At 40.4% G+C, this 21,951-nt stretch overlaps 1 protein-coding gene across 8 annotated transcripts in view; it reads left to right on the forward strand.

Annotated features, from left to right (window-relative positions):
• The window catches only part of RBMS3 (RNA binding motif single stranded interacting protein 3), an 809,718-nt gene that overhangs the window by 232,669 nt on the left and 555,098 nt on the right, over positions 1-21,951 (forward strand). For all 8 annotated transcript variants that reach the window (XM_061395722.1, XM_061395721.1, XM_061395718.1 and 5 more), the window contains exon 3: positions 13,740-13,798. In XM_061395722.1, coding sequence (XP_061251706.1) covers positions 13,740-13,798 — 59 coding nt within the window. The remainder of the gene's footprint in view (positions 1-13,739; positions 13,799-21,951) is intronic.

The raw sequence follows: 21,951 nt of genomic DNA on the forward strand, positions 1-21,951 counted from the left end.
ACTGAGCTCTAGGACACTTGAGCATCAGTAGCTCTGGCTAGGGCTTAGCTGCCTCAAGGGATGAGGAATCTTCCTGGGACCAGAAATTGAACCCGTGTCCCCTGCATTGACGGGTGGATTTTCCACCACCGGACCACCAGGAAGTCCAATTGCTCATTCTTTAAACACTTCCTCCTCCTGGATATTTTCCTCAATTCTCCCAGCTAGAAAATCTTATATCGTATTCTTTGTAAGTTTAAAAGGAAATTTTGCTTTGTGCAATACAATTGTGAAATCTACTTGGTGTGGATTCAAGAGGTTAATTACCTCTGGAGGGATAAAACCGAATACCCAGACTGCAAAGCCAAGAACAAGTTTCCAGAGTATCAGTTGTCTGTTCTGGGTGACCCTTGTTATCACACACAGGTCTTGGGTGACAGAGAGCTTGGAGGTGTTGTTTGACGGCTTGGCAGGACCCACTGCAGAATCGTTGCACCAAGCATTCAAGGAAGAGTCTTGTCTCGATAGTCTCACCTTGGTTGCCTTTACCAAAGCTCAGTAGTCCTCGGATAAGAGGTGACTGTGTTAGATTGCTAGGCTGCCGTAACTAAGTACCACTTAAGCAACAGATATTTATTTTCTCATAATAAAATGATATGAGATGAAGGTGTCACAGGGTGATTTATTCTAAGGTCTCTCTCCTCAGCTTGTAAATGACCATCTCTTCCCTCTGTGCCTTTGTCCTAATTTATGATGTTGGTTGGTTTAGGGCCGACCCATAGGACTTGGTTTTACCTTACCCTTTTAAAGGCTGTCTGTCCATATACTTACATTCTGAGGTGCAAGGTGTTAAGACTTCAACATACGAATTTTAAGGCAATATGGTTCTTCCCACAACAGTTAGTTCTGGTTTTGACCACTCGTTTTACATATATATATATATATATATATATATATATATATATAGTTGTGTCAGACTCTTGCAACCCTATGGACTGTAGCCTGCCAGGCTCCTCTGTCCATGGGATTCTCCAGGCAAGAACACTGGCTAGAGTGGGTTGCCATTTCCTTCTCGAGGGAATCTTCCCAACACAGGAATTGAACCCAGGCCTCCTGCATTGCAGGCAGATTCTTTACCGACTGAGCTACAAGGGAAGCATATAATATATATATGCTTATATAATATATATATACATATTATACACACACGCATATATTGGCTGCACTGGGTCTTAGCTGTGGCATGTGGGATCTTTAGTTGTATATGGGATCTAGTTTTCCTGACTAGGGATAGAACCTAGGCCCCCTGGAGTGGGATCATGGAGTCTTAACCTCTGGAGCACCAGGGAAGTCCCCTGACCACTTGTTAGTAAAATGAACTTATAAATGCCTCAGAACATTAATGGATTATGGACTTGTTCTCTTGTAGATGAGATCCAGTTGATGTGGTCCCTCAAAGGGATAGTCCCACCACATTCCTACTGGATCCCCAAAGCCGTACATATACCCCATTAGCATCCCCAGATGCCCAAGAATGAATGAGCCATATAGAAGTAGGCAAACAATCACATTGGCTGAAAGGATAATATTCCATCCCTTAAATAAATGTAGTACCTTTGTTCTTGTCTTGGAATCAGTATGGAAGGCATGTGAAAAATGAGTTAGCTGGGAGTTAATTGACTGCAGAACCTATTTTCAGTCTCTGCTTGTATTTTTTGAATTATAATACACAGTGGGTGATTCAGCAAAAGGCTTCAAGAAGAAATTCTTTAAAGAAAGATCTTACTGAATTGATGTCTTCATAATTCATGAGGAGTAGATCCATAATAGCCCTATTTTCTCTTCAATTTTGAAAAATAAAAGATGCCATTAGTTTAAATTAGGCTCATATGTGGAATAATCAAGGGTATCAACAAATCACTCCCATGGTATTCAGGAATGGGAATAAATGACAAAAAGAACAGACTATTTCTTTAAAAAATTAAATGTAAAATCTGTATTGATGGGTTTGGGTAAACTTATTTTGAAGAGTTGATAGACAACGTATGACTTTATAAAACTCGGTTGTGGAAACTCAAAAAAACTCAAAAGGTAGTTGTTGCACATTGACTTCTGTTTGTGATTGCAGAGTCCTCTCAGCTATAAACACGATCTTTTGGGGTTGAGCTGTGTTTGGAGAATGTACTCAGGACATTTGGTGACTTTATAGATATGATGTGGAGTTTAATTTTTATATTAAAAGATGTCCTGGCAATGCTGTATGAGCTGCTTCTCATACTGGCTGGAGAAGGCGGTGAGCCCAGATGGAAAGAATTAGGGTAAAAAAGCGTGTTCATTTACTTGTTTCCCCGAAGAAGCTGAAACCCCAGGAAGTTGACTATGGGTAGTATTTTATCTCTTCTAGCTACAGGAAATGAAAATATAGAAAGGAGAATTGGGGACCCTGCTGAGATGTCTATTTCCAGGCATTGTTCAGTAACTTGGTCACATTTTTTCCTCTAATATCAGATTTTGCTTGCCACTTGCGGGTGGCAGTGGGAAAAAAAGAAAAAAAATTTTTCTGAACATAATTAAGTAACAGAATGTAAGTTTAAGAGTAATTTTGTCTGAGAAATAATTTTTTTCAGGGTGTATAAAGATGGATTATAGGCAGTAGTTTTTACATTACTTTGATAAGACATCAGTAAGAGTAATTTAATATAATTCTTCACAAGCATATTACATGGATGACTTTTGTCTTTGTGGTGGTTTTAAGTCTCTTCCCCCAAATAGTCTAAACTTGATTTACCTACATCAGGAGTTGACTTTGCAGGGCACAGAGGGCACAAGACCAGTCATGCAGAATGTACCTGTTTGTCACTGTGAGAGTTCAGACATGAACTAGAACCAATGGCCCATTAAATACCCACTTAGTTGTTTAAAGCATATTCTAGCTTTGAGAAATAATTGTTGATACAGAATCTTGTAGCTGAGCCAAGGACTGGAATTCCTGTAACTCTAGTCAGAGTAGAAGCTAAATTAAGCAGTTGTGTTCAAGGATTTTGTGATTCTGCTCCACTGGAAAGTCTCATCTAGAGAGTAATTAGGAACAGGGGAAGCCAAGACATAGCATACTTTGCTTTTTGGTGTGTGTGTGTTTGTGTGTGTGTGTGTGTGTGTGATTATGTTTTCCATGTATGGTAGTATTGTAATACTTTCTGAATTATAAATTATATTTTTAAGAAACCTAGAGGGGTGGGAGGGGTGAGAGGAAGGAGGTGCTATATGTATAATTATGGCTGATTTGTGTTGTTGTATGGCAGAAACCATTATAACATTGTAAAGAAACTTTCCTCCAAATAAAAAATAAATTAAAAAAAATGTTGCTTGATAAAACAGTCACAAATGTTTTCTATGAGAAAGCATTTTGTATTGGGGCTGTGAAAAACTGGAAGTGATTCTTCCCATATACTGTTGATACATTTAATAAAAGAGAAGTCTTCTGTGTAAAAGTGTTACAGGTATATAATATAGGATGCAAGGTATATCGTAGGTTAAAAGTTTCATTGTCAGAGAGAATTCACTGAGATACAGTAACTTTCAATTTCCTCTTTAAAAGACAGAGCTAAGTTTTAATTTAGAGGGTACTTACATGAAAATTTCAGGAGTAGTTTAGAAACCAATTAAGAAGGATTTTTGTCTTAAGGGTTTGTGTGCCTGATGTGAGATGGTTATAAATGCTCTAAATTCTTTTTCTTCCTCTGGATTTTACTTCTCTTATATTGTATTGATGGGTGCTTTGTATGGGGGGGAAATTTCTGCAGATGTTCCCTTTCTTCTCCGTTTTTGTTTTATTCTCTAAGATATGTACAGTTTTGCAAATGTTCACTTGCCTGAATAGTCAAAATCTAGCAAACCTCACTGTAGTTAATGTGTTTGGGGATAGGTACTTTTAACTATTGTCTACTGAACACACTGTTCAAAGATTATATTATTGTCCTGGCTATTTTCCTAAAGGAAAAGCTCTTGGGGTGAAATAAAGCTGTTAAGCTAGGTTGTGTTTGTGTGCTCCAAGGTTGGGGAAGGTGGAAGGATTAAGAATTTAGGGGGGAAGGGGGAGCTGTATACATACCAGGTTTTAAAGCCACTTCACAGAGCATTTGAAAACCTGAATATCAATAGGTATTTTGTAAAGGAATATTGGGCTTCCCTGGTAGCTCAGATGGTAAAGAATCTGTCTGCAATGCAGGACCTGCGATCGATCCCTGGGTAGGGAAGATCCCCTGGAGGAGGGCATGGCAACCCACTCCAGTATTCTTGCCTAAGAATTCCATGGACAGAGGAGCCTGGGGGGCTACAGTCCACAGGGCCACAAAGAGTCAGACACAACTGAGCAACTAACACTTTCACTTTCTTTCAAAGGAACATTGGCGTAAGAATATTGGTTGATGTACAGGAAAATTTGGCCTTGGAGTACAGAATGTAGCAGGGCAAAGGCTAATAGAGTTTTGCCAAGAGAACACACTGGTCATAGCGAACACTCTCTTCCAACAACAAAAGAGAAGACTCTACACATGGACATCACCAGATGGTCAACACCAAAATCAGATTGATTATATTCTTTGCAGCTAAAGATGGAAAAGCTCTATACAGTCAGCAAAAACAAGACTGGGAGCTGACTGTGGCTCAGATCATGAATTCCTTATTGCCAAATTCAGCCTTGAATTTAACAAAGCGGGGAAAACCACTAGACTGTTCAGGTATGACCTAAATCAAATCCATTATAATTATACACTGGAAGTGAGGGACTAGATCTGAGAGACAGACTGCCTGATGAACTATGGATGGAGGCTCATGACATTGTACAGGAGACAGGAATTAAGATCATCCCCAAGAAAAAGAAAGGCAAAAAGGCTGTCTGAGGAGGCCTTACAAATAGCTGTGAAAAGAAGAGAAGTGAAAAACAAGGAGAAAAGGAAAGATATAACCATTTGAATGCAGAGTTCCAAAAAAATAGCAAGGAGAGATAAGTAAGCCTTCCTCAGTGATCAATGCAAAGAAATAGAGGAAAACTGTAGAATGGGAAAGACTAGAGATATCTTCAAGAAAATTAGATATACCAAGGGAACATTTCATGTAAAAACGGGCTCAATAAAGGACAGAAATGGTATGGACATAACAGAAGCAGAAGATATTAAGAAGAGGTGGCAGGAATACACAGTAGAACTATACACAAAAGACCTTCACGACCCAGGTAATCATGATAGTGTGTTCACTCACCTAGAGCCAGACATCATGGAATGTGAAGTCAAGTGGGCCTTAACTTGTTCACTATGAACAAAGCTAGTGGAGCTGATGGAATTCCAGTTGAGCTCTTTCATATCCTAAAAGAGGATACTGTGAAAGTGCTGCACTCAATATGCCAGCAAATTTGGAAAACTCAGCAGTGGCCACAAGACTGGAAAATGTCAGTTTTCTTCCAATCCCAAAGAAAAGCAATGCCGAAGAATGCTCAAACTACCACATACTTGTACTCATCTCACATGCTAGTAAAGTAATGCTCAAAATTCTCCAAGCCGGGCTTTAGCATTATGTGAACCATGAACTTCCAGATGTTCAAGCTGGTTTTAGAAAAGGCAGAGGAACCAGAGATCAAATTGCCAACGTCCACTAGATCATCGAAAAAGCAAGAGAGTTCCATGAAAACATCTGTTTTTGTTTTATTGACTATGCCAAAGCCTTTGAGTGTATGGATCACAATAAACTGTGGAAAATTCTGAAAGAGATGGGAATACCAGACCACCTGATCTGCCTCTTGAGAAACCTATATGCAGGCCAGGAAGCAACAGTTAGAACTGGACATAGAACAACAGACTGGTCATTAGGAAAAGGAGTATGTCAAGGCTGTATATTGTCACCCTGCTAATTTAACTTATATGCAGAGTACATTATGAGAAATGCTGGGCTGGAAGAAGCACAAGCTGGAATCAAGATTGCTGGGAGAAATATCAATAGCCTCAGATATGCAGATGACACCACCATTATGGCAGAAAGTGAAGAACTGAAGAGCCTTTTGATGAAAGTGAAAGAGGAGAGTGAAAAAGTTGGCTTAAAGCTCAACATTCAGAAAACTAAGATCATGGCAGCCGGGCTCATCACTGCATCACAAATAGATAGGGAAACAGTGGCTCACTTTATTTTTGGGGCTTCCAAAATCACTACAGTTGGTGACTGCAGCCATGAAGTTAAAAGATGCTTACTCCTTGGAAAAAAAAGTTATGACTAACCTAGACAGCATATTAAAAAGCAGAGACATTACTTTGTCAAAAATGTCTGTCTAGTCAAGGCTATGGTTTTTCCATTAGTCATGTATGGGTGTGAGAATTGGACTCTAAAGAAAGCTGAGCACTGAAGAATTGATGCTTTTCAACTGTGATGTTGGAGAAGACTCTTGAGAGTCCCTTGGACTGCAAGGAGATCCAACCAGTCCATCCTAAAGGAGATCCATCCTGAGTGTTCATTGGATAGACTGATGTTGAAGCTGAAACTCCAGTACTTTGGCCACCTCATGTGAAGAGTTGACTCATTGGAAAAGACTCTGAAGCTGGGAGGGATTGGGGGCAGGAGGAGAAGGGGACGACAGAGGATGAGATGGCTGGATGGCATACCAACTCGATGGAGATGAGTTTGAGTCAACTCTGAGTATTGGTGATGGACAGTGAGGGCTGGCATGCTGTGGTCCATGTGGTCGCAAAGAGTTGGACACAACTGAGCGACTGAACTAACTGAACTGAGTTAAAGTTCAACAGGGCAATAAACTGTAACCTTAAGGTCATCTTCTCCACTGGACAGAATTTATTTACGTCCCTGCTCAATAAAAATCCACAAGTTAAAAAATGGGGTAATAGACATTTGGTAGTGATAAACAACAACAATAAATTGAACCTATGGGTAATTGTGTGATTAAATACATCAAGAACCTAGTTAATAAAACGCCAAAGATTAAAATAAGATCAACATTAATTATAAATGTAAATCATCCTTTCAGCAAGTAACTGCCTGAGAAGTTTTCTTTGTGGAAGGTGTCGACAGTCTAAATAGTAGTGTTTTGTTTTGTTTTGTTGTTGTTTTGGGATATTTTTGGCTGTGCTGGATCTTTGTTGTGGCATGTGGGCTCTCTACTGGTGTCATATAGGCTCTTGAGTGCGTGGGCGCAGTGGTTGTGGCCTGTGGGTTTAGTTGCCCCATGGCATGTGGTATCTTAGTTCCTTGATCAGGGACTGAATCCCTGCCCCCTGCATTGTAAGACAGAGTCTTTACTACTGGACTGTCAGGAAATTCCCAGTAGTAGTTTCAAGCTGTCACTTGGGATAGAACCTCAACTTCCTCCCACTACTTGTCTACTTCAGAGACTGCGAAGGACTAGAGATAGTTCTACACTGCAGATAAGAGCAAGAAAGTTATTGCAAGTAAAGCTTACATAAATGAGCACTTTTTCTATGCCAACCAGTGTTATCAACACTCTAGGTAAACCCCACTTACCCTCACAACAACCCTATGAAGTAGAGACTATTGGCATCATTTTATAGATTTATAAGTAGATATATACAATTTTAAGTAAATAAATCAATATTAAAAGATAAATTTATATCATGATGGCTTCCCAAGTGGTGCAGTGGTAAAGAATCTGCCTGCTAATGTAAGAGAACCCAGACGTGGATTTGATGCCTCACTCAGGAAGATCCCCTGACAGAGGGCATGGCCAACCACTCCAGTATTCTTGCCTGGGAAATCCCATGGACAGACAGAAGCCTGGCAGGCTACATTCCATGGGATCATAAAAAGTCAGACACCATTGAGAGCTTTTACACTCCACTTATATCATGATAGATGATGAAATGATGCAAAGAGCATATAAGACTTACTTAGCCAATCATATATACTCAGGCTGAACTGAGATTTAAGTTATGGAGGTTGGTCACCACAATATATTCTTTTAATGACTACTCTGCATTGCCCTGAAGGTCAAATATTCGGATTGCCAAAGACATGAAAGTTGATGGAACAAGAAAATTGATATATGTAACTTTTCTATTCTACAAGCTGCACACTACATTATTTAGTTCAGTTCAGTTGCTCAGTTGTGTCCAATCTCTGCAACTCCATAAACTGCAGTATGCCAGGCCTCCCTGTCTATCACCAACTCCCAGAGTTTACCCAAACTCATGCCCATTGAGTTGGTGATGCCTCCATCTCATCCTCTGTCATCCCCTTCTCCTCCTGTCGTCAATCTTTCCCAGCATCAAGGTCTTTTCCAATGAGTCTGATCTTCGCATCAGGTGGCCAAAGTACTGGAGTTTCAGCTTCAACATCAGTCCATCCAATGAACACTCAGGATGCATCTCCTTTAGGATGGACTGGTTGGATCTCCGTGCAGTCCAAGGGACTCTCAAGAGTCTTCTCCAAAACCACAGTTCAAAAGCATCAATTCTTCAGTGCTCAGCTTTCTTTAGAGTCCAACTCTCACATCCATACATGACTATTGGAAAAACCATAGCCTTGACTAGATGGACCTTTATTGACAAAGTAATGTCTCTGCTTTTGAATATGCTGTCTAGGTTGGTCATAACTTTTCTTCCAAGGAATAAGCATCTTTTAACTTCATGGCTGCAATCACCATCTGCAGTGATTTTGGAGTCCCTCAAAATAAAGTCAGCCATGGTTTCCACTGTTTCCCCATCTATTTCCCATGAAGTGATGGGACCAGATGCCATGATCTTCGTTTTCTGAATATTGAGCTTTAAGCCAGATTTTCCACTCTCCCCTTTCACTTTCATCAAGAGGCTCTTCAGTTCTTCTTCACTTTCTGCCATAATGGTGGTGTCATCTGCATATCTGAGGCTATTGATATTTCTCCCGACAATCTTGATTCCAGCTTGTGCTTCATCCAGCCCAGTGTTTCTCATGATGTACTCTGCATATAAGTTAAATAAGCAGGGTGACAATATACAGCCTTGATGTACTCCTTTTCCTATTTGGAACCAGTCTGTTGTTTTATGTCCAGTTCTAACTGTTGCTTCCTGGCCTGCATATAGGTTTCTCAAGAGGCAGATCAGGTGGTCTGGTATTCCCATCTCTTTCAGAATTTTCCACAGTTTACTGTGATCCACACAGTGAAAGGCTTTGCCATAGTCAATAAAACAGAAATAGATGTTTTCCTGGAACTCTCTTGCTTTTTCAGTGATCCAGTGGATGTTGGCAATTTGATCTCTGGTTCCTCTGCCTTTTCTAAAACCAGCTTGAACATCTGGAAGTTCATGGTTCACATAATGCTGAAGCCTGGCTTCAAGAATTTGGGGCATTACTTTACTAGCATGTGAGATGAGTACAATTGTATGGTAGTTTGAGCATTCTTTGGCATTGCCTTTCTTTGGGATTGGAATGAAAACTGACCTTTTCCAGTCCTGTGGCCACTGCTAAGTTTTCCAAATTTGCTGGCATATTGAGTGCAGCACTTTCACAGTATCCTCTTTTAGGATTTGAAAGAGCTCAACTGGAATTCCATCAGGTCCACTAGCTTTGTTCGTAGTGAACAAGTCAAGGCCCACTTGACTTCACATTCCATGATGTCTGGCTCTAGGTGAATGAACACATCATCATGATTACCTGGGTCATGAAGGTCTTTTGTGTATAGTTCTACTGTGTATTCCTGCCACCTCTTCTTAATATCTTCTGCTTCTGTTAGGTCCATACCATTTCTGTCCTTTATTGAGCCCGTTTTTACATGAAATGTTCCCTTCGTATCTCTAATTTTCTTGAAGAGATCTCTAGTCTTTCCCATTCTATTGTTTACCTCTATTTGTTTGCATTGAACACTGATGAAGGCTTTCTTATCTCTCCTTGCTATTCTTTGGAACTCTGCATTCAAATGGTTATATCTTTCCTTTTCTCCTTGTTTTTCGCTTCTCCTCTTTTCACAGCTATTTTTAAGGCCTCCTCAGACAGCCATTTTGCTTCTTTGCATTTCTTTTTCTTGGGGATTGAAAAGTTGTTTCTTACCCATGAAAAGCCGCCAGGATTCTTGGCCTCCGGAGGAGAAGAATTTAATCCAGGGCCAGAGACAAGGCTTGATCGCTCAGAGCTTTTGTGTAATAAAGTTTTATTAAAGTATAAAGGAGATAGAGAAAGCTTCTGGCATATGGCTGAAAGAGTACCCCACTGCTAGTCTTCATCTGGATGTTATATAGTCACTAGTAGTCTGTTAATGAAAGAAAGGAATGTCTTAAAACTTAGAATGGCACCAGGCCCCTCATCCATAGTTGGATTTTGGGATAATCTTGGCTCCAGAGGATTCATTCCGGGCCATTCTTGAATCTTGTAGAAGGGCAGATTAGCATACAAATAGTTTCATTTACATAGATTAGGGGAACAATATCTGAGTATAACATAATGTTTTGTCAAGTAGCTTCTTAGCCATTAGGCAGAACCGACCTGAAGACAGAGTCTGGGGTAAATGCATAGTACATTAACATAGCTTAAGACAAACATTTCCATAAGAAAAATGCATTGGTTAACTCCAGGTTTGAGAGTAGTTAACTTCAGGTGAAACTAGGTGTCATTATTGCAACACAGTATTTTAAGAGAAGCCTCCTTTTAAATTTGTATAGAGAAGGAAAAAAATACCTCTAGTTTGTTTCCTCCTGCCTCTTAAGAGAGATAAAAATGTCTGACACTTGCAGCCTATTTCCTCTGTTTGGAGACCCCTGGCCTTCCTGCCTGTTACCCTCTCAGGATAGTCTTGATCCCTGTCTCCTGTACAATGTCACGAACCTCTGTCCATAGTTCATCAGGCACTCTGTCTATCAGATCTAGGCCCTTAAATCTATTTCTCACTTCCACTGTATAATCATAAGGAATTTGATTTAGGTCATACCTGAATGGTCTAGTGTTTTTCCCTACTTTCTTAAATTTAAGGCTGGATTTGGCAATAAGGAGTTAATGATCTGAGCCACAGTCAGCTCCTGGTCTTGTTTTTGCTGACTGTATAGAGCTTCTCCATCTTTGGCTGCAAAGAATATAATCAATCTGATTTTGGTGTTACCCATCTGGTGATGTCCATGTGTAGAGTCTTCTCCTGTGTTGTTGGAAGAGAGTGTTTGCTATGACCAGTGTGTTCTCTTGGCAAAACTCTATTACCTTTCCCTGCTTAATTCTATACTCGAAGGCTAAATTTGCCTGTTACTCCAGGTGTTTCTTGACTTCCTACTTTTGCATTCCAGTCCCCTATAATGAAAAGGACATCTTTTTTGGGTGTTAGTTCTAAAAGGTCTTGTAGGTCTTCATAGAACCATTCAACTTCAACTTCTTCAACGTTACTGGTCGGGGCATAGACTTGAATTACCATGATATTGAATGATTTGCCTTGGAAATGAACAGAGATCATTCTGTTGTTTTTGATATTTAATCACTGCATTAAATTCAAAAATGTCATATTCAAGTGCCTACTATTAACTTTCACAAATTATGAGATTTTGATCAAATTACTGATCTTTTAGAACATACTTTCTTCTTCTGCAAAATAGTCATAGATATTTTCAACCCTAGCTGTCTTTGATTTTGTCTTATATATGGTGATGCAGGAGAAGAATGGGTACTAAGTATACAAGTGGCTGAAGCTTCACGGTTATGTGGGTGAAATCTGCCCAGTTCAGCATTGGACAGCTCCAGCCCAGTTTTACCTGACTTAACAAGGGTGGAGCTTGTAGACGAGAATCATTGCAAACCCCTTCCACTGATCTCAGTGCTGTTTCTGTTGTGACCTACCAATAGCTCAGCTCCTATTGGAATGATTTTCAAGGCTATAGGTGATATTATTATAATAACAGTGAAAGTGAGTGAAAGTGAAAGTTACTCAGTCGTGTCCAACTCTTTGTGACCCCCATGGGCTATAAAGTCCATGGAATTCTCCAGGCCAGAATACTGGAGTGGGTAGCCATTCCCTTTTCCAGGGGATCTTCCCAACCCAGGATTGAACTCAGGTCTCCTGCATTGCAAGTGGATTCTATACCAGCTGAGCCACAAGGGAAGCATTCTCAGCACTATGCTATTTTCAACACTAGAATTTTAATAAATGACCACTGAAATGCTCCAAAGCATCAATGATATAGTAAAAGGTGGTTAAAATGCAAAAGAAATATAAGAATGTTTAATATTCATTAAACACAGAATCTTTAATATTTAGCCTATGTTCTTAATACATGGAGTCTTTAATATTTAGCCAATGTTCTTACACTTCCTTGTTGTTGATGTTCAGTTACTAAGATGTGTCCAGCTCTTTGCAACGGTAGCACGCCAGGCTCCTCTGTCTTCCACTATCTCCCAGAGTTGCTCAAATTCACATCCATGGAGTCCATGATGCCCTCAGTCATCTCATCCTCTGCTGCCAACTTCTCCTTTTGCCTTCAATCTTTCTCAGCATCAGAGTCTTTTCCAATGAGTTGACTCTTCACATCACGTGGCCAAAGTATTGGAATTTCAACTTCAGCAACAGTCCTTCCAATGAATGTACAGGGTTGATTTCTTTTAGGATTAACTGGTTTGATCTCCTTACAGTCCAAGAGACTCTCTCAAGGGTCACTTCCAGCACCACAGTTTGAAAGCATCAACTCTTTGGTGCTCAGCCTTCTTTATGATCCAACTTTCATAACTGTACATGACTACTAGAAAAACACAGCTTTCACTATGTGGGTGTTTGTTTGCAAAGTGATCTCTCTTAGGAACACAAAATTATAGGAAAACTTGCCAGAGATTTTCTGACCATACCTGAAATCTTGAACATAATAAACTTAGTCCTTAAATTTGCATTATAACTTATCCATGTCTTATGTTGATCCAGAAGCATCCTTCATGGAATCCTAAAGAAGGACCAGGTTGTAGGAATTATCTTCCTTGTCTCATCATTTATACTTCATAAATGGGCTTGATAAGATTTTCTCATTCCCCTTATCCCTCATCTTTAAAAAAACCTGACAGTAGATTTTCTGATAGAGTTATAAAATAATTAATACAGATATGATGTATCTAGATATATATGGTAGAAATTTGTTGTAGAGGAAGCATCATAGATAACCTATATAATTTGTTATTTACCACAGATCTTTATTAAGCTTCTATTACCATGCACTAGGCATGGGGAACACAAAACTCAGTCCTTACCCTGTATTAACTTACAGTAAAATTAATACCATTTTAGTAGCCAAAAAAAAGTCCTATTTGTCCTAGGACCTACTAGGAATGACAGCATTTCAATGTAACGTTCTTGCAAATCCTGCAAGGTGATTATTCCTGTTCTCATTTTTACAAACGAGAAAGTGGGCTTGGAGAAGTTATGCTGAACTGCTCAGAATCAGAGAGCTAGCTAAGCACCAGAGTTGGACACAGGCGCTGATCAGTCTGGTTCCAAGTTATGTGCATTTTTCCATGAATCCACAGAGTATAATTTGCTTTGATCACAATCACACACAATCCCCTCTCAGCCAGCTATGACAGCCTGACAGGTTTATTTTCGAAGGTTCAACCCAGTGATTATGGAGGGAAGGAAGCCCATTCCCAAGCTGTAAAGAGGTGCTGGTGAAGAGAGGTTATCCAGCTGTGAAATGGGGATTCAGAGCTTGTTTGCTTGGTTTATTCCTGCTTAACTGTGTGTGCACCAATGTTCATCACAGTGTTTTAAGTATCTTCAATGAGTTACAATAACATGAATTTTTCTCTCTCTCTTTCAGGTATGGAAAAATCGTATCCACAAAGGCAATCCTTGACAAAAACACAAATCAATGCAAAGGTATGTGTCAGGACATCTGTAAGTGAGCTCACACCTGTGTGTTCCACTGATGCCTCCTGCCAGGCAAGTCCTGGGCATCAGCTGCACGAGGATTCCTGTGTACAGTATATGGCATCCTGTTTATAATGATGCCTGGGCTTTGATCAGTTGCGTTTCTAGTAACATTGCTCATTACTTTTTTTTCATTTACAAACAAAATGAAAATCACAAATCAGAAAAAGTATGAAATTACTTCAGCATAAGACTAAATTACCTCCTAACAACTCTGGGTTGTCTGATTTGAATGATATCATCAGTGATGCAAATTGATTTCCTATATAAAAATGAGGAACTCTGGGGAAAACTTTCCATGCCAAACACAGTTTCATTTATCTGTTGTTTAAGGCTTTAGCTACATTGTTTGACTAGGAATGGATTTACTGGTGGGCCCATTGTGTCTAAGCCTCAGCTGTAAGCATGTCAAGGGATATCAGAATTTGTATCATATCAAGGCTTTTTCCTTTTCCTGGAAATATTTCTAAAGTTATTTGACTATATCTGTGGCTCATGTATTTTTCATGTCTGGGAATCCATACTCTTTTAAGGGTGGCATTCATTTATTCATGAAATCTAAATGATCTGTCTTGCTTGACTCAGTTTTTACTGGAAAGTTGGAACGCTTCTTGTAACATGTGTTATTTGCTGTTTCTCTAATCCAGTCATTTCTATAACACCAACATCAAGAAATATGTTAGATACAAGGTCATTCTAAACATTGCCCCTGTTTCTCATACAAACGCAATGTATACAAATTTGAGGGACATTTAAATGCTGCAGGTATATATCCTGACTTAATTGGGGAATGGTCAGATTCAGTTCAGCAATTAAAGAAAAAGTGGCATTCCCTTTCTCCTATAAACTCACAAATATTCTAGGAATTTAGCTACTAGAAGACAAAAAGTGGTAAGACAACATTTCTATCATCTAATAGCTCAATTTCTAGTTGAAAATGAAACTACCAAGAAAACCAAGAAACTAATCTTAATATATGTGTTGGGATCCATACGCCTAATATATGTGAGAGTATAGCAGAGATGGCTACAATACAGGAATCCACAAAATATGGTGAGAGGAGAATATGAGGATTCCCTTTGGGACCATGAAGTTTGAAAAGGCAGAATGAATGGGCATGGAAAGGTTGATGCTCAGGAGGAAGAATTTCAGAATGTAATTGAGCAGACTCACATACCAGAAATAGAAAAATGCCCCAGTAAGGGTATCATTAGAAGGAAGGAAGGGGTCAGAATTTTGGAGGCATTTTTAGAGTTATCCTGAATGTTTTGAACTTAATTCTCTATGTAACTGTTGCTGTTTTTTTTGTTTTTTTTGTTTTCTGAGCAGAAATGATATGATTTTATCTTGAGTTCTAGTTATTTTGCCAAACCAAGTGAAACCGAGTTACAAAGGGGAGGAAACAGGAGGCAGAGAGAAAACAATGCAGATTTGAAATATATAGATGACCAGGAAAATGAGGAAGGTCCTCCAGGCACGGGTAGAGAAATGGAAAGGGAGGTACCATGAGCTTTCAAAGGTAGAATTAGATATTTTCTATGAAGGTGAAAGGACATGGGTAATTAAATTCACATATTGAACTGTTGTGATTGGGAGGAGGGCTGTGTCAATGACTGAGGCAGGAAGTCCAGAAAGAGTATGAGTGAGTCTTGGGGAGAAGTGCTGAGCTTATGTATCAGATGCCCTGATCTAGAGGTCTTGGGGTAGCATCCTTGAGGGAGAGGTCAAGCCAGAGCTACAAGGAAGCTCAGAGTTGCTATGGTTGCCATAACCAAGGGAGTGCATAATGACACCAAAGGATCCTTGTAGGGGAGAGGATGGAGTGGGGGGCATGAGGTAGGCAGCTAAAAACTGAACCTTGGATGATGTATACGTACAGAGTTGGACCACGACTGTGAGTAACTCTTCACTCTCATCCAGTGGGAAGCATGTGTGTGTGAGAAGCATTAGACTGTTAATTATATTGCTTCCAGACATACCTGACTGATCCCAAAGTCTTTGGGGTAAAAATATTTATAGGAACAGGCTTCCCTGGTGGTTCAACAGTAAAGAAGCCATCTGCAGTGCAGGAGCCGCAAGAGACATGGGTTCAATCCCTGGGTCAGGAAGATCCCCTGGAGGAGGGCATGGCAACCCACTCCAGTATTCCTACCTGGAGAATCCCATGGACAGAGGAGCCTGGCAGGCTACAGTCCATGGGGTCACAAAAGAGGCAGACACTACTGGAGCAACTTAGCACACACGCACTTGTCTGTAGGAACAATCAGAGACCATTGAGGCAGCCACTTCAGGCAGTCAGTTATATTGATTGAGCCCCACTCAGAAAGGCAGATGCTTCACAGACAAGTGAGTCCTGCAAACCACAGTGGATCCCATGACATGTCTGATCCAAGGAGTGGTCTATATGAGGGGACCCTCCAGTAGGCAAAGGTTTGCTCAAGAGTGCAGGCATCTCTTGTCTGTGTACAATACTGGGGACAACAAAAGCATTGGTTGCTAACCTGGAAAAACTGTATTCTTGTACTGTAATAACGAGGTTTGAAGAGGAAGAGGATGTAGCTGAAATGGATTGTCAAGAGTTTCCATATGTAGTCATCTCTTAATTGTGGAGTTCTTGATCTGGACAAATGCTATGGGTATCATTCTCTGAATGCCTAAGACTCCTATACACATTATCCTCTAACTGCTTATTTAATTGCCTTTGTCTCTCTCCAAAGAGACCTTTTTAGTCAGTGAAGACAGGACCTGTGTAATCTAGAAAATGTTATCTTCAGAGCAGGAAATTTCAGGGGAATGTGTCATTGTCTATTGGAAATACTTAAAAAAAATATTAGAACATGTCTCTGGTTTAAAGTCAACTTTCTCTATGTGTTTTTTAATGTACATATCAGTATAATTTTTCAAATGCTTGTTTTAACACATAAATATATAAATATTGAGTTTACTATTCCATGATATTTTTATTCATAAGTGTATGGATGTAAAAAGTAGTTTTGGAGAGTACTTGTCTCAAACATAAGAAGCACTGATAAATTTGGAAGGAGAAAATGGGGGGAGGAAAGGAGAGAAGAAAGAGAGGAACCATCTGGGGACATCACTGGAGGAGGGTACATAAGGATGATTTTATGAGAGGTAGATCTTTTGTCTTGAGGCTCATGTGAAAAAGTTGGGGGCATCATGTAGTCGAAGACTCCAGGGGCCTTTTCTGCCCCAGTGTTTTGAGCCTGTGGGTGGTGGTGATAGCCAAAACTCAACTTTCACCAAGGACGTGGTGGGGGCAAGGGGTAGCCTAAAACTAAATCTTAGTGACAGAGAGGTACCACTGCCACTTCCGTGTTTGGGGAAAAATACCACTTTAATGATATTTTTGAGTCATATTTAGAGTATTTTGTTTTTTAGAAAAATGGCCCCTAAAATAGTTACAGATAGAAATTCCTTAAAATTGGAAGTGAGAGTGCAATAGCATTTATGGAAAATGGTTTATAGTTGTCGATGTGTGCAAGCAAGTTGCTGAAGTTGGGGGGAAGGTCATTATGACATGTAAGGAGTTGATGGGACCAGACCCCAGAGCAGCACTGAAGTATTGATTTAAATAGCCAAGAATTGGAGCAGGTGTAATGTTGGGAAAATGGACTGGTCCTAAAAGTATTTGTGGAGAAATCATGGGAAAGATACCAAGAGTTTGAAGGTCATCGGGGACAGGAAGGTGTGTTGGTTATAAACTGTTGTGATGTGAGATTCCAGTTGGAGATTTGAGGTAGGAGGGAAGCCATTCAGAGTTAGGAGCAACAAGGACTTCCCACTTATACATCCAATGAGAAAAGGGGTGGTTGGGGGAAAACACGTTTGGGAGGGCTACAAAAGCCCCATGTCCCCAGGATAAATTAGTTAATGATTGGAAAGATACAAGTCAAAGCAATTCGCAGTGATAGTTTACATCCACTCACATAGCAGACATAACTTGCAGGCCCTCCAATGCTGGACGCTGTGAAACGGATTCACCCCTTCTTTATCTGTTGTGCTCAGTCACTCAGTCATGTGTGACTCTTTGCTACACTATGGACTGTAGCCCACCAGGCTCTTCTGTCCAAGAGGTTTTTCAGGAGACAATATTGGAGTGGGTTAGGACTGTGCTAACTTGGTAGTGTCTTTTAAAAAATCAATATGAAAGAGCAATCAGAGATGTACTATGATGTTAGTGATTCTAGTGAGATGTCCCAAATATTGTATTCAGACATATTTTTAAAGATGTTTCATATGCTGATGCTTGCTGCTAAGTTGCTTCAGTCGTGTCCGACTCTGTGTGACCCCATAGATGGCAGCCCACCAGGCTCCGCTGTCCCTGGGATTCTCCAGGCAAGAACACTGGAGCGGGTTGCCGTTTCCTTCGCCAGTGCCTGAAAGTGAAAAGTGAAAGTGAAGTCGCTCAGTCGTGTCCACCTCTTCGGGACCGCATGGACTGCAGCCTACCAGGCTCCTCCATCCATGGGATTTTCCAGGCAAGAGTACTGGAGTGGGGTGATGCTTAGCACCCCTGTATTCTCTTTATGAGAGCAAATATAGGAAAACTCTGATTCTAGGGTTTGGAGCATCTACTACTGTTCTATGGCCATTGTTGAGAGGACTGAACTATGGCCCACCATGGGATTGTTTATTAGAGGAAGTTAAATGAAGAATGTAAAATCATGCGTATGGTAAATATGGGCTATGAAATATTTGCTCATGGTTGGGCTTCCCCAGTGGCTCAGCAGTAAAGAATCCTTCTATGATGCAGGAGACACAGAAGATGTAGTCCCAGGGATGGAAGGATACCCTGGAGGGGGGCATGTCAACCCACTCCAGTGTTCTTGCCAGGAAAATCCCACTGACAGAGAACCCTGGTGGGCTAGAGCCCATAGGGTTGGTTGCAAAGAATCAGGCGTGACTGAAGTGACTGAGCATGGCATGGCACACTGCTCATGGTTACGTCTGGGGTGGGGCCAGAATGCCTGGTGTGAGCACTGCCCACTTTGTAGCCTTGTGACCTGTGGTCAGTCTTTCAACTCTGCTGGGTGCCTCAGTTTCCCCATCTATAAAATCGTAACAATAATAGGGCGTGCCTTGATAATCAAATGGGCTTGCCTTGTGACTCAGCTGGGAAAGAGTCCTCCTGCAATGTGGGAGACCTGGGTTCGATCCCTGGGTTGGGAAGATCCCCTGGAGAATGGAAAGGCTACCCATTCCAGTATTCTGGCCTGGAGAATTCCATGGACTATATGGGGTCACAAGAGTTGGACATGACCAAGCAACTTCCACTTTTCACTTTGATAATCAAATGAGTTAATACATGGATAATGTTCAACAATATCTCATATTGACTGTTTCCATAAAACACTGTGAATATTAAGCAAAAAAAAAGTTTGTATTAAGGTGATAAATTATTATTAACTTTACACTTATCCAAATGTGTTTGTCTTTTCAGGCAAAAACAAAAATAAACAAAAAACCTAAGCAAAGACAGCTCTTGGAAAAATTACAGTGGTTTCAATTATTTTTCCAATATTGTGACTCTTTCTGTGATTTCTGGGTAGCACGTAACTATGCTTGTTTATTTTTGCAAAATAACATTAGCTGAGAATAACTGAATACAGAGAGGATGTTACTCTCTGCTTTTTTAGTGAGAAGGTAAAAGAGAGTTCTTCTTGACCATTGCTTTCTTAAGGAAAGAAAGTGAAAGGTGTCTGAGGTGACATTTTAATTGAGTTAATTATTGTTATTGTTTTTACTTTTGGCTCTGATGGGGGCTCATTGCGGGGTGCAGGCGTTCTCCAGTTGCAGTGTGAGGTGGCTTCTCCTGTCAAGGCTTCCGACTCAGCAGTTGCTCTGTGGCATTGGGATCTTGTTTGCTGACCAGGGCCTGAACCTGTGTCCTCTGCAGTGCAAGGCAGATTCTTAACCACTGGACGACCAGGGAAGTCCTGGGGTGGCTTTTTTAAACAAATCACTAAGGGCCTTGAGCCTGTCATTAGAAATTGAAAATTGGATTTGGTCTTCTTGGAGACACTTGCTTTTGAATCATTTGCAATGTGGCCTCCCGACTCAGGCTATGCAAACAAAACCAAGTGTTATGAAGACAGGATTTCTTGATTCTGTTTTGAAAGATATGATATGAATTCAGTTTTTCATGAGCTGATGAAAGCAAGGTATGAGATGGTGCATGCACTAGTCTCCTTAGAGGTGAAAAGAAAAGGCATCAAAATTAATTTTGAGATAATAAACCAATTTGGGATACTTCCTGTATCTTAGCATCCGAAAGAAAGGTTGTTGTTCCCTTCCACACTGCGTCATGCACCCCCCCCCGCCCCCGCCTCCCCAGGTTCTCTAAGTCTGTAGGGTAGGCAGGCCCAGATAAACACACTCGCTCTTTTGTGGAAGGGCTCTCGGGGAACTCTTTCAACATAACCCCTCGTTTTCAGGATTGTTCTTTCTTGGGTGGTGGCTGCGGCAGCTTTCATTCTGTATAATATGGCCGCATAAAGCAAAACAGTCACCAGCAGGCCCGAATGACCAGAAACTGATGAACAAAGCAGGCCGCAGCTCCAGATGGAGAGTAATGGAAAACAGACCGCAGTTCATTCAGCCACTCAAACACCGGGACCCAATAAGAGCTATTGCACAAGTCACAGAGATTTGCATGGCTTTGTTTTCGGTTTTTTGTTTTTCCCATGTGTTTTCCTCCCGGGTCCAGTGTATTTGCTAATTTAAAAAAGTCAAGGGAAATGGAACGAAAGAAGCCATTGAAAACAAGGTGTAAATCTTCCATGAATTGACTTGTCTCTGCCTTTTCCTGCTTTTTAAGTTTGGCTTCCTCCATACCACCCCCCACCCCTGCCAGCCATTTTTTTCCTGACAGGCTATGTGTTTAGAGCAGAGGGAATGAGTAATGGATATTCCATAGAAAGTTTCCATGCTTAATAGCCAAAGGATATAAGAGCCGTGAGAGTGTGCCAAGCATACCGACTTCTAAGAGCTTGAAATACTCCCTTCTTGTCTTTGTTGTCACAGGCTGGTTGAATTATATTTATGGAAGATTATGTTGCCTTTACCATTTCACTGGACCCCTAAAATCAAAGATGAAGACAATAATCCAAAAGCTCTGAAATCATCCATGAAATTTATTCATTCTTCATTAAATGAAACCATAAATTGTTTTTCTTCTCTAAAAGGAATAATTCTGCATACTTGATTCATTTGTACAGAGAGAGATAGAACCCACCTAGATTGTTTCCAGGAGGGGTGTGAATAAATCCATTTAGCAGTTATAGATTTATAACTGTGTTACCTGCTTTTTAAAATTATTTCTGGGGACTTCTCTGGCAGTCCAGTGGTTAAGACTTCATCCTCCAATGCAGGGAGTGTGGGTTCAATTCCTGGTCAAGGCACTAAGATCCTCCATGCCTTATGGCCAAAAAGTCAAAAGATAAAACAGAAGCAATATTGTAACAAATTCAATAAGGCTTAAAAAATGATCCACATAGAAAAAGCTTTAAAAATGTTGAAAAATAAAAAATAAAATTATATAAAAGTATTTCTGGGTAACTAAGTAGGAGGTGGTTTACAAGAACAAAGTTGAAATTAATCCATTTTGTTTATTATTTAATTTTCTCCCTTACTTACTGAAGGGGAGTATTTATATAGCAAGTGGGGAAAGTGTAGGAGATTTGCATTACACCCCATGAACCTGGATGGGGGAATAGATGCTCTATTTTGTTATATTTTTCAGTAGCCTTGGTCTCAGGTAGCCTCAGCCTGCTTGGAGTGGGGTTTTGGTTTCTAGCCAGAGATTCAGCCCAGGTCATGGCTATAAGAGTACTGAATCCTAGCCACTAGACCAGCGGTCAGTGATAAGGCCCTGACTCTTTGACTTTGCAGGAAAGAATTCCCACAAAGATGGAAAGTACTGAAGCAAATAAACTATTTATTAGACAGGAAAAAAAAACAAAAAACAAAAAAAACACGAGTATGGTACATGTGGATAGACACACATGTCTATCCAGTCTCCATGGGCTGACTCAGAGGGTCTGTGCCCTTGAAATGGTTTATGTTACTTTTAGGGGCATTTC

Source organism: Bos javanicus, chromosome 22 (assembly GCF_032452875.1).
Source record: "Bos javanicus breed banteng chromosome 22, ARS-OSU_banteng_1.0, whole genome shotgun sequence".
Taxonomy (NCBI): Eukaryota; Metazoa; Chordata; class Mammalia; order Artiodactyla; family Bovidae; genus Bos; species Bos javanicus.